General features: G+C 46.9%; 1 protein-coding gene across 1 annotated transcript; it reads right to left on the reverse strand.

The window, feature by feature from the left end:
- Positions 1–2,307: 2,307 nt before the first annotated feature.
- Positions 2,308–8,096, reverse strand: wnt9b (wingless-type MMTV integration site family, member 9B). The gene is made up of 4 exons (XM_056288620.1): positions 8,011–8,096; positions 6,927–7,180; positions 4,738–5,003; positions 2,308–2,775 (listed from the first exon to the last, which is right to left on the reverse strand). Exons 1-4 carry the CDS (start codon positions 8,094–8,096, stop codon positions 2,308–2,310), a joined length of 1,074 nt encoding a protein of 357 aa, XP_056144595.1.
- Between the last annotated feature and the right edge of the window lie 5,099 nt (positions 8,097–13,195).

Here is a 13,195-nt window from a genome sequence, read left to right on the forward strand (position 1 = left end):
TGCACAACATTCTTCTGAATCATTGTATTTGTCATCATATCGTTGTCATCTTGCTTGGCGTGCTGGCCAGAGGCACAACACCTGTTTGCGTGCGTGCGTGCGTGTGCGCGCGGGTCGCCTTTTTTGCTTTCTCTGGGCGGTTGAGGATGATTCAACGCGACCACAGGCCTTTCAGATGAAAAGGAGGGCAGGGCAGAACCATCAGGAAGTGGTTAAGCTCGATAGATGCAGAGAGCAGAGTTGCAGGCAGGTGCACTGCTATTACCTCCCTGTCACGTGTGTGTGTGTGTGTGTGTGTGTGTGTGTGTGTGTGTGTGTGTGTGTGTGTGTGTGTGTGTGTGTGTGTGTGTGTGTGTGTGTGTGTGTGTGTGTGCGTGTGTGTGTGAGGACGACAGGCTGACAAACAGCTTGTGGCCACCAAACAAAATCAAACATCTGAGACACGGTTATTACAAATGCATGTCCATTTATTAATCTTATTTAATTGTCTTCTTTAAATAAGAATGTAATGTGACAAGATTCAAACAGAGCAAAAAAAAAGATATTGTTGAAATGTCTGGAGATATATTGGCAAGTTCAAAAGAATCATAAGACTAATTCTAAAACATGAGCTAGCTTTTTTTGGACAGACGCAGAGGAACATGAGAGTATCTGCGGGGGGAATTAACCCAGGAAAGATAATAAATCTCAAACGATAATTGCCCAAAGACGGTGTGAGGTAGAACATAACGATTCCACACTGTCAGAAGCCCGGAGCCCTGACATGAGTTATATTCAGATCATACATACAGTTCAGCATAACTCAAAGAAAATATAAACTGGCCCATAAAATAAAAGCCCTCAGGGACAACATGCACCTCTGACCTCCACTCATGGGTAGATGAAGTGGTCCGCCCTGAGGAATAAGGACACAAACACTGCTATTTTCTCTGATTGGCAATTGTGAAAATAGGGAGCATGATTGGCCCATTTCAAAGGCATTTTAGAACAAAGACCTGCCTAAATTAGACTCTTAAGACCAAATGTTTTGGTTACGCCAATTTGGACATGAAAGCCTAGCGGAGTGGGCAAGACATATGCCTCTTTATAGATTAGAAATGGAGCAGATGGTTGGTACGTTCAGCAATAAAAGCGTTTGCAGCCTTTTCCAAACAGTGTTTGATGTTTACCTCATTATTTGCTCTGTGGAGAATGCATCACGCTACGGAGATTTCCATAGACATTTCCATAAGAGCCGCTGAAGCCTAGCTTGTCTTCACACAGTAACCCTGGGTCCACCATGGATGGGAGAAGAACGGCTGTTACGGCCATCAACATCCACCCTCAACACTTCCCGTGATTCTCTTTTGACATGTTTTGGGGAAAATATTGTCACGTATTGACTCTTTTTTTCCATCTAAATCTATGCTTAATTGTATAATTGTTTTCACTGTGCATAGAATGACGAGCATAAGTGCTATTTATACAAATAAATGAACCCTTAAAACTGCTCCACAGCAGATAAACACAGCAGACAGAGAGACAGACAGACAGGTAGACACACCAGATTCCTTTTAAGGCTCTTTTAAACCTTACTGGCAACACTTGATTATAAGAACTAAAAAGTACAAAGCAGCAGTTAGACAGACATAGTGAATGACACAATAAATAGTTAATGCAATTACAATACAACATAGTCACTGGCAGGAGTTTGACATGCTGTGGACCTCCAGCCCAGTTCAGTCCAGTCCAGTCCAGTTTGTTCAAGTCTGGTCCAGCTCAGTCCAGTCCAGTCTAGTCCGGTCCAGTCCATTCCAGTCCAGTTCAGTCTAGCCCAGTCTGGTCCAGTCCAGTCCGATCCAGTTCAGTCCGGTTCAGTACCTGTTTAAGAGCTCATCTCAGAGGGCGGCCATTTTGCTCCTTCCCAGAAATATGGGATTTCAGTGCATCCAGCAAGAGAAATAGCAAAGTGGTTTATCAACAAATCCTCACCTAAGCTGCTACTATATTACACTGGTGATGATTAGCAAATGACCAGTAACATGATATTAGTCCAAGTCTATATTCCAGTAATAGCAATACAACTACAGAATTGAGATTTGCAAGGACATACTTGGACGTGAAACCCCTTTACACTAAAGTCCATGAGAGATTACAGTTCAGTCATGCCATCATTCTGGCGGAGGAAGAAAAAAGAGAGTCCCACCTCACATCTCCAATTCTGTCTCGCACATCCACCTAAAAGGAGTCTCTTTCTGTTTACTCACAACTTTTGCAAGTCCTTACAGCCTTCCCTATACATTTCTCTTTTCTTGCGACCTCGCTGGTTCAGGCTTTTTTACAGGTGTACACCTCCTCCTCTCGGACACAGGTCTGGCACTCCACGTGGCAGCACCAGCGGACCTGGCAGTGGCAGGACAGGCTGGTGAGACGCATGGCCGTGTTGTAGCCGCGGCCACAGCACAGGCTCTGGCAGCTGGTGTCCTTGGCGCATGTCCGGCCACCTGTGCCCGGGGAGTAGCGCGAGGGCCTACAAAAGCTGGGGGAGTCCTCCAGGAAGACCAGGTCGGTGGTACGGAGGCCCGACTGGCCGTGGGGGCGCCGGGGCCCCACCAGCTCCGCCTCCCCCGTGGCGGCATTGGTGGCACTCAGCACCCGCACGGCGTTGTCGTACCGGAACTTCAGCAGCCGCCCGGTGTCGTGGAAGGGCGACAGCTGCTTCCAGCAGGTCCGCACAGCGCACGAGCCGGAGACGCCGTGGCACTTGCAGGTCGTCTTCAGCCCACTCTTGACCGCCTGGGGGGAAAGGGTGAGGAGGGAAAAGCAGAGAGTTGTCAGGGTTTTCTCGGATCTGATTCATTACCTGGTTTCTTATCTTAGGGGTCTATCTATAGACGGGGCCGACTAAGTTTCCTGCAGGGTGAGGCCGAGGGGTCTCTGCAAGGGAAGGGGGTTTTAGGGTGGATGGTCTGCAGTCAGTGAGCCTTTAGCCCAGCTATGTCCCAAGTGTTTGACATAATGGATTGAGGACACCGTATTTCATTTACCTCACATCGCTCACTTAGACAGCGCCTGCGGATTCTTTTTTTTTCTTCTTTCTGTCTTTCAATGTGTTGTAACTAGCTCTGTCTGCTCCCCTCTTCTTGTCTCGCTTTTTTAAACCCCGAGGCATGGGTGACAAACAGCACAGACAGTGGAATCTCTCCACCCTGTTCTTTGTGCATGCCTGCTCATGGAAAACATTGATAAGAATTTCAGAAAGTGAGTGCCAAAAAAAAAGGAAAAAGAAAAAAGCTTGTTAACGGCTAACAGCAGCACCCCTGTTTTTTGGTTAAAAAGTTCACCAGGCTTGATGATGGTCAGTGATCGAGACCCGGTCACTCAGCGAAGGAGCCGGTGACTAGGTGGGGGCCTGAGACAGGTCAAATGGCACCGGGGTTACTCTGATATGTGTGTGTGTGTGTGTGTGTGTGGGGAGTACTTCTGGGTTAAAGAGTTCTGTTCAGTTCCGCCCTTTGCAGGTATGAGCCCCTCGGGGGCTTCAGGATGTCATTACTGAAGGATTGGCGGGGGTGGGGGTGGGGGGGGGGAGCAGACACAACCTCTTCTTGTTTTTGTTAACGCGGCTCCTGGTCTCTTCTTGGGCCACACTGGTGTAAGGTGAGGAAAACATTTAACTCGCTAAAGATAAGATAAGATAGATGCCTTTTTGGTTCATCCTGTTGTTTTTCTTTTCTTTCCCCTTCCCCTTCCCCAGGTCTTTACAGGCTCGGGCCTAGCTCAGGTGTGAGGCGCAGGGTACTGGAGAGGCCCCGGGGTCTGCTGTTCCTAAGCTACAGGGTAGTGGTTATGAACATTATGTGGATTTATGAAGAGCACAGCTATCCCATGTGTGAAAAAAAAAAGAAGAAAAAAAACCGCCTGCTCGTATATTAAAAAGAGGCCACGGTTATAATCGTTCTCTCCGACGTGAGACCTTTAATTTTCTGTAGGCCCGCACAGCAAGCTTTATCATGCCTGGGAACACCTGGCTCCAGCGATCCCACAGCCGCCTTGTCTCCCGGCTGCTATACCAAGGCCAACGGCTGAAGGGGCAGAAGGGGGAGTTGAGCTGACTGGCATTGTGGGGTGTGGGGTGGGGTGGGGGTGAAATAGCACAGGTGAGGATTACTATCCGACATCATCTCATTGCCCAGGAGTGTGTCGGGAGGCATAATTGTCGAGTAAAATTGCAGCCTTACTAATTGAGTTAAGTGGAGCTCAGGTAAAAGGCCGCGTTTATGATGCTTTGGGCTCGGCAGGGCGATCCCATCGCACTTGCTTGTTCATTAAAATTAAAAAAATTAAAAAAAAGGACACGAGGTCCAGAACTCTGCACCGCTGTAAAGATTTGCTGTTTTACATCGAACCCCCCTCCCCCCTTTTCCAGAGGGGGAAATTGGAGGGGGAATAGCGTGATCCTCCCACACGCTACGTCCCCCTGGCGAAACTCCTCACCGTCAGGTGAAAAGAAGCGGCTGACAACTCCACATGTATCGGAGGAGGCATGTGGTAGTCTGCAGCCCTCCCCTGATCGGCGGAGGGGGCGGCGCAGTGACCGGGACGGCTCAGAAGAGTGGGGGTATTTGCCCTTGTACAATTAGGGAGAAAAAAGGGGGAAAATATTAAAAGAAAAAGAACCGCCCCTCCCCCCCCTTTTCCACAGAGAGTGCCCCTACATTTAATACCCGTTCAGCTCGTGTGTTTATCCGCACTCACCCGGATTCCTACGTTGATGTTGTGAGCGTCGATCTGTGCCCTCAGGTCCTTGCTGACCCTCTTCTGGCCTAGGAACTTCTTGAGAAACTTGGTGCTGTATTTCAGGTTGTCGCCACAGACCCCCCACTGCCACGCTTCCCTGTGCTGCAGACCGGGAGAGTCGTCGCACGTGCACCTCTCCATCCGGCCCGAGCTGCATGCTTTGGCGAGGGCGTGGGACAGCGCTGCAGAGGACACTGCCAGGAGGAAGGCCGTCTCCTTAAACCCTATGGGATCAAATGGTAGATGACACTTCATGTAGGCTGTATGTTAACACATGTGTTTTGCAATGGATGCACTTGTTCGCCGGTCACATTGCCTCAGGTCACCTGTGGATTTTATTGCAATATAATTGTAAAACTTATTCAAAAAATATCCAACATGTCTTATCTTACTAATGACATTAACAATATTTATATGTAATAGCTGTTAATTAAAATGAGTTGTTTTAACCCCAATAGAACGCATAGGTCAACTTTCAGGTTTTTTTTAAAATATATATACATATACATATATATAAGAAAATACTTTATTGTCACTGTACATACATACAATGACATTCATATCCTGCATGTAAGCCATCCTATTGTGTAGGAGCAGTGGGCAGCTGCAGCTCCAACTCTTCTTTCCATTGCTTTGCTCAGGGGCACAGGCAGGAGTATTATCCCTAACATGCATGTCTTTTCAATGGTGGGGGGGGGGCGGAGCACCCGGAGGAAACCCACGCAGACACGGGGAGAGCATGCAAACTTCCATACAGAAAGGACCTGGGACGGCCTGGGGTTCGAACCCACGACCTTCTTGCTGTGAGGCAACAGTGCTAACCACTGGGTCACCGTGCTGCCCGAAAAATAAATAAATAAACAACCAAATTAACTGCGTAAAATAAACTGCATGCACATAATTTTGATGTATTTTAGTTATTTGGAGAGTTGTTGGGCCTTCAACTACCAACTTTAGTAACCTTTTGGGTATGTATATAAACACATATAGATAAGTAGATATAAGTTATAAAAAGTGTTCATCACTCGTGGTCAGATAAACAGCTTGCAGTTAACAGCTTTTCCTTCCAGTAAGTAGGCAAAACAAAAAGCTTTGCCACAGGTTTCATGATTCCTACTTCATCAATAACGCTATCGGAGGCGTTTAGTGACGTCACAGTTCCGCCTCGGGCCTCTCCCGCGGGACAGCCTACACTGTTTGTTATTTGCTCAGCCCAGATATATTTTGATCCAATTAATTATTATTTTGACTAGGCAGGATTTTCCCAGATGAAAGCGGGTGATCACGCCGCCCTTTTCCTGAGAATGGGCGCAGATTAAAAATAACTACAGCGCCTGCTCGCCTCAGCTGGACTCTCTGGCTCTCCCCTCCTTCATTACCTCCATGCTGACCTCCTCAGCTTTTTATGCTGATATCCATAAACACCAAGAGCACTTGAGCCGTGCGATAGCTTGATTTATGCATCCATTTTACGTATCCAGTACTACATGGCCGTAGCTGCAGAGCAGGTGGTAACAGGTTTTTTTTTTTATTCAAGCGAAATTGGTTGGTTTCAAGTTAAGGGATGAGCTGTGCGCTCCTGCCAGTGGGGAACAGTTACTGTGTTGAACAGCTAAAGACGAAAAGTCAACAGCGGCTAGTGACCGGGAGCTACTACAGGAAAATCAGTTTGGTCCGTGTCAGTTTTGGGACGGTGCTGTAGCTTTTCGAAAAGTCCTAAATTGGTGCAAGTTATATTGTAACTGTGTAACCCAAAACTCAATAACCCGCGCATGCGCAGTGACACAACGCTGGTACAACCGATATGTATAGACTATACCACACCCACTCCCACACACACACGCGCGCGCGCGCACACACACGCTTCACCTTTGCCCACTGTGGCCTGTTGTATCAAGAGAATTAAAGCTGTCAACTGTTCCGATGTATAGGTTTTAGAGCCCAAGACAGCCGCCGTTGAAAGCAGGGCCAATTAGTGCGAGACACATACTAGACCTATTTTAAATACTTAGTACGGCACTATCGATTTGACGAACTGATCCTGCACGGTCGGATCCCATGTTGTCAGACTGACACCTCAAAGAAGTCGCCCTTATCGCTTTTGTAACACCTCCAGTGGCGGCCGTTACTGTCGGGCCCATAACTACCTCTTTTGAGAAGGCTGCCCCGGCCGTCCAGACTGCAGTTCCAGCGCTCGTTCCGGAACTGGTAGCGGCACTCCAGTAGACTGAGCCGCACGGACTCCCGCAGGGTCTCCGCCAGGCCCGGCTCCCGACGACACAGCCGCTTCTGCCGGCGGGTCAGGGTCATCTGCTCGCATTGCTTCAGGTGAGCTTTGCCCGTCGGAGGTTCGTTGGAGAAGGGGCCTGGCAAAAACACCAGAGGCTCCCTACCTGTCAGCCTTGGAGAGAAAATAAAAAATTGTGAGTTTTCTTTACGTTGGATTAGTAACACAGTTAATTAATGTTGTTTTGAAAATAGGCCCGAAATGGAGGTGAAGGCCTATCCAACATGCCCCAACCCCCCCCAATATTTATCAGTACCTGTTCTAGCGATGTGCGTTTATTGCTGACACGACATGGCAGAGCAGACGTGTTTACTATGTTTTACACGCTGTTTTGTCTTCTGGAGATAATACTTACTTCACTGCAAATTTTACACAACCTAATATTCATGTTTTGTCTATAAATATCTCTCCAAGTGTGTTACTGACTTTCCCGAGCCATACCCATCGCAGATCCTAATATACAGGCAGAACATGCTTCGGTTTGCAGAATGCATACAAACAAATGAAAGTGTGAAGCACAAAGAAAAGCTACCCTGAAATGATTCATAGCAGATTTCTCATCGACATGTACTCCAAAAAATATTGGAACAACCTATTAAAAAGTTATATTATTTAAAAAAACAAAAACCATTCAATTTAACTGCCGCTGCCGAGATTGGCAATAGTTAAATTGTCATCATAAATTATTGATGGAATCAGTAATACACCAAAAAAAAATCCAATTCACAATTTCTTATCGAATAACGTTGTAAGCAACGAGAACACTTCAATAGAAACAATGGACCGCAGCAGTAAGTGCGTAATTACGCGTGCGTAATTTGGCTGAGACAAATGTTTTTGGGTTTTTTTCCCCCCTACGAATCAAGGATTTCCCTTCTCATTTGTGCATCCAGTCGAGCCGTGCAATCAATTGGACAATAGAGTAAAAAAGAAAACAGGCTGACCCGAAATAGGCTGTGGCGTGCGAGAGAATGATGCAGAGTGCAACGAGTCGCAGTAAGCAGGCAGTCCGTGGGAGCCTGGAGCACATGATGACGGGACGGCGCCGCTCTTCATCTCTGATTCGGATTCTGCACGGAAGAAAGTTTGGACCGTCTGGTCGGCGCACCTCTTTTAAGTGGCCCACACAAAGTCCTCCATGCAATGCGACAGGCGCGGTCCTCCGGGAGGCAAGGCCTTCGGGGAAAGGCATCATCTAACCGGGCTCTCATTGGATTCTCCTAGGACGGCCACGTCCCTCCCATAACGCCACCCAAGTGGATGCAAATGACAGGTTTACCTGGGCTGCATCATGCGGAAAGCTCGCACAGCCGGGTCAGTCTTTCATCTTCAGAGATTGTAAAAAATCTTACAGGCTGATTATTTCAGTCTAATAAACTTTAACTAGGCATATCTGCGTGATTTTTTTCAGTATTCAGCGTGGGACGCTTCTCCGGCAATCAGCTCAGTAATATTGTTAAGCCCCACTTTTAGAGCAGAAGTTCGTCAAGTCTATCGAGCCTTTTGTTTTCACGGAGTGCAGGACTACATGGTCTGCTTTTGGAAGTCTCTTTATGGTTACCTGAAGTTCAGGGAAGCAGACGATAACCAATGCTGCATATCCTGCTTGCCTTCTGCAAGGAAGAGGACCACCGCAGCTGGTTCCAACTCGCTGCTGGATGAGAGTAAAATCCACCTTGGATGGAGCGCCATCTAGTGGATCCCATCTAGAGATTCAATCCGAGGGCGCGATTCTCTTGTCAAGTCCATCAATAAAACATTAAGTCTCTAATGAAGGTTGCATCCCAAAGACAACTCCTCCGAGCCATAAGCATATTATGAATATTGTGAAAACGTATTGAAATACACGTTCATCTGTTTCTTTTGTTGAATGATTTGTATTTGGCACGTTTAAAGACTGTAATTTTTCAGATAAATATACATCCAGTGAATGCATATATATGCATCTTAATACTTCTACAATACCTCTCTTTAAAGGGGGGATTGCATTTGGAAAACAGCTGTCAGCGTTCAGCGCTAAAATGTTAGATTGGTAAAGGGTCCAACAAGCAACGAGTTAACACACATTATAAGACCTCTGCTCAGACAAGCGGATTCATAAAGAGAAGATGGTTCGGGATGTCCCGATACCAAGCCTCTATATCATTAAGATGTTCAGGGCAGGGCCTCGCGCAGAAACGCTACGCTTGCTCCGTGTGCCACTTCCCATGTAGATGTGTTGATTTATTAAAAAAAAAACTTTACCAAAGTTTGACCCATGCATTTTGGAGACAGGGCGAAATCATGACTCTCATATGGCCAAATAATCTAATTAAGTGTATTGATCTATTGATCTAATGGCCCCGTCACGCAATTCATTTCACACTCTGTCACAGTAGAAAGCCTTTTAAATAGTTAAGTATGGGCACGTGGGCACAATTTTAGGGCGACACGGTGGCGCAGTGGTTAGTGCGGTCGCCTCACAGCAAGAAGGTCCTGGGTTCGAGCGCCGGGGTAGTCCAACCTTGGGGGTCGTCCCAGGTCGTTCTCTGTGTGGAGTTTGCATGTTCTCCCCGTGTCTGCGTGGGTTTACTCCGGTTTCCCTCCACAGTCCAAAGACATGCACGTCAGGTGAATCGGCTGTACTAAATTGTCCCTAGGTGTGTGTGTGTGTGTGTGTGTGTGTGTGTGTGTGTGTGTGTGTGTGTGTGTGTGTGTGTGTGTGTGTGTGTGTGTGTCGGCCCTGTGATGGACTGGTGGTTTGTCCAGTGTCTCCCCGCCTGCCGCCCAAGGACTGCTGGGATAGGCTCCAGCGACCGTGAGAGCAGGATTTTGCCCTTTCATCGGTTAGACAGAATTGTCTTTGAGTTGTCGTCTAAAAGGTGCATGGTGCGAATGGAGGACCATGTTCAATAGCATGAACAATGACGACCGTTTAACTGTTGTTGGCGATGCCTGTCTACAAAACCTGTACTGAACAATGTGGCCCAGAAATGAAGATGACCAACTCTCTCTTCTGAAAGGAGGCTGGAATACAGCCAAATGCTGCCAGAGTACAAATGCATTTAGATGTGATGAGTCGGGGAATGGTAAGTTCAGTGAAAATTTTTATTTTAGTCATCTTAACACAGTTTGACTTCATTTTTACCCCATCACAAACATTGTTAACAGCTTTCACTTAAGAGCACATAGTCTGATTGCTCTGTATTGTTGGTGGCTTGTTGCTGCTGGTGGCTCTCAGCCACTCTCACTGTCACCCTGTCAGTGTCAGTACGATAAGAAATAAATTCATCACAGGCATGGTGGAAATTGCAATATCTTGGTGTTTCATTTGATAGGCCTAAGCTTTCTTCAATACTTGAAACACAAAAATGTCAACAACTTCATCCTCAGCCAATCACAAGCAAGCAGAACACCAGTGATGATGGTTCATTGTGATCACAGGGGGGGGGGAGCTCTGCTGTCCCAGCTACACTGCACCGCTGTGCAGCCATGCATTTCATTTGTTGGCCTCTGTTTGTATGTTCATCCATTCTTATTAACTGTTTCAGTCTCACAGACAGCCGACAGTTTTACCGCCTATCCAACACATTTTCACCAATTTTTTTTTTTTCTGGCCTCTTACTCACCAACAAGTAGGCTATTTCACTGTCTGTGGATGTATTTATTTGGCGGTTTTGTTAAGCAATTAAAAGTTGACTAAGAAACGTGGGTCGATTTATCTGCATGAATACTCTAACTCTATACTCTAGTATAGTGGCCTTATATGTGACTATAACATTATGATATATGCCATTATTTTAATTCCAGTCCTCATCTCATCTCATCTCATCTCATCTCATCTCATCTCATCTTCAGCCGCTTCTCCGGGGTCGGGTCGCAGTGGCAGCAAGCTAAGTAGGGCATTCCAGATGTCCTTCTCCTCAGCAATGCCCTCCAGCTCCCCCAAGCTCCTCTAAGCCAGACTGGACATATAGTCCCTCCAGTGAGTTCTGGGTCTACGCCAGGGTCTCCTCCCAGTTAGACGTGCCCGGAAAACCTCCAAAGGAAGGCATCCAGGAGGCATCCTAATCAGATGTTAGAACCACCTCAACTGTCTCCTTTCGATGCGAAGGAGCAGCGGCTCTACTCCGAGCTCCCTCCAAATGTCCAAGTTCCTCACCCTATCTCTAAGGCTGAACCCAGACACCTTATGGAGGAAACTCATTTCAGCTACTTGTATCCGCGATCTCACCCTTTCGGTCATTACCCAAAGCTCATGACATGAGGGTTAGTGAGGGTGGGAGGGTTGATTCCAATCCTACTACTACTACCTTTGGCTGTTCCTATTAGGGGTCGCCACAGCTGATCATCTGTTTCCATTTCTTCCTGTCCTCTGCATCCTCATCTGCCATATCAGCCACCTGCATGTCCTCCCTCACCATCACCACATCCATAAACCTCCTCTTTGGCCTTCCTCTTTTCTTCTTCCCTGGCAACTCCATATTCAGCATCCTTCTCCTAATATACCCAGCATCTCTCCTCCACACATGTCCAAGCCATCTCAATCTTGCCTCTCTGCTTTGTCTCCAAACTGTCCAACTTGAGCTGTCCCATTATTATACTCATTCCTAATCCTGTCCTTCTTCATCACTCCCAATGAAAATCTTAGCATCTTCAACTGCACCTCCTGTGTTTTCGTCAGTGCCACTGTCCCCAAACCGTATAACATAGCTGGTCTCACAACCATCTTGTAAACCTTCCCTTTAACTCTTGCTGGTACCCTTCTGTCACAAATCACTCCTGCCACTGTTCTCCACCCACTCCACCCTACCTGCATTTCTTCATTTCTCTTCTGCACTCCCCGTTACTTTGGACAGTTGACCCCAAGTATTTAAACTCATGCGCCTTCATCACCTCTACTCCGTACATCCTCACCATTCCACTGTCCTCCCTCTCATTCACACATATGTATTCTGTCTTGCTCCTACTGACTTTCATTCCTCTTCTCTCCAGTGCATACCTCCATCTCTCCAGGCTCTCCTCAACCTGCACCCTACTCTTGCTACAGATCACAATGTCATCCGCAAACATCATATTCCATGGAAACTCCTGCCTGATCTCATCTGTCAACCAGCCCATCACCACTGCAAACAAGAAAGGGCTCACAACTGATCCTTGATGTAATCCCACCTCCACCTTGAACCCATCTGTCATTCCAAGCACACACCTCAACACTGTCACACTTCCCTCATACATATCCTGCACCACTCCTACATACTTCTCTGCACCCCCCCCCGATTTCCTCATACAATACCACACCTCCTCTCTTGGCACCCTGTCATATGCTTTCTCTAAATCCACAAAGACACAATGTAACTCCTTCTGGCCTTCTCTATACTTGTCAATCAATATTCTCAAAGCAAACATCGCACCTGTAGTGCTCTTTTGTGGCATGAAACCATATTACTGCTCGCTGATCCTCACCGCTCCTCTTAACCTAGCTTCTATTACTCTTTCCCATATCTTCATGCTGTGGCTGATCAACTTTATATGTCTGTAGTTGCTACAGTTCTGCACATAGCCCTTATTCTTGAAAATCAGTACCAGTGTACTTCTTCTCCACTCCTCAGGCATCCTCTCACTTTCCAAGATTGTGTTAAATAAACTAGTTAAAAACTCCACTGCTATCTCTCCTAAACATCTCCATGCCACCACAGGTATGTCACCTAGACCAACTGCCCTTCCACTCATCATCGTCTTCATAGCTGCCCTCACTTCCTCCTTGCTAATCCACCGCATGTCCTGATTCACTACCCGCACATCATCCAACCTTCTCTCTCTTTCATTTTCTTCATTCACCAACCCCTTCAACCTTCTCAACACACTCGCCTCACTTGTCAGCACATTTCAATCCCTATCATTGATCGCCCTTACCTGCTGCTTATCCTTCCTAGCTCGGTCCCTCTGTCTAGCCAATTGGTATAAGTCCTTTTCTTCTTCATTAGTGTCTAACCTCTCATAAAACTCACCATACACATTTTCCTTTGCCTTTGCCACCTCTCTCTTCACTTTACGCTGCATCTCCTTGTACTCCTGTCTACTTTCTTCATACCTCTGACTATCCCACTTCTTCTTTGCCAACCTCTTCCTCTGTATACTTTGCTGTAC

The sequence above is a fragment of the Lampris incognitus genome, chromosome 10, assembly GCF_029633865.1.
Source record: "Lampris incognitus isolate fLamInc1 chromosome 10, fLamInc1.hap2, whole genome shotgun sequence".
Lineage (NCBI taxonomy): Eukaryota > Metazoa > Chordata > Actinopteri > Lampriformes > Lampridae > Lampris > Lampris incognitus.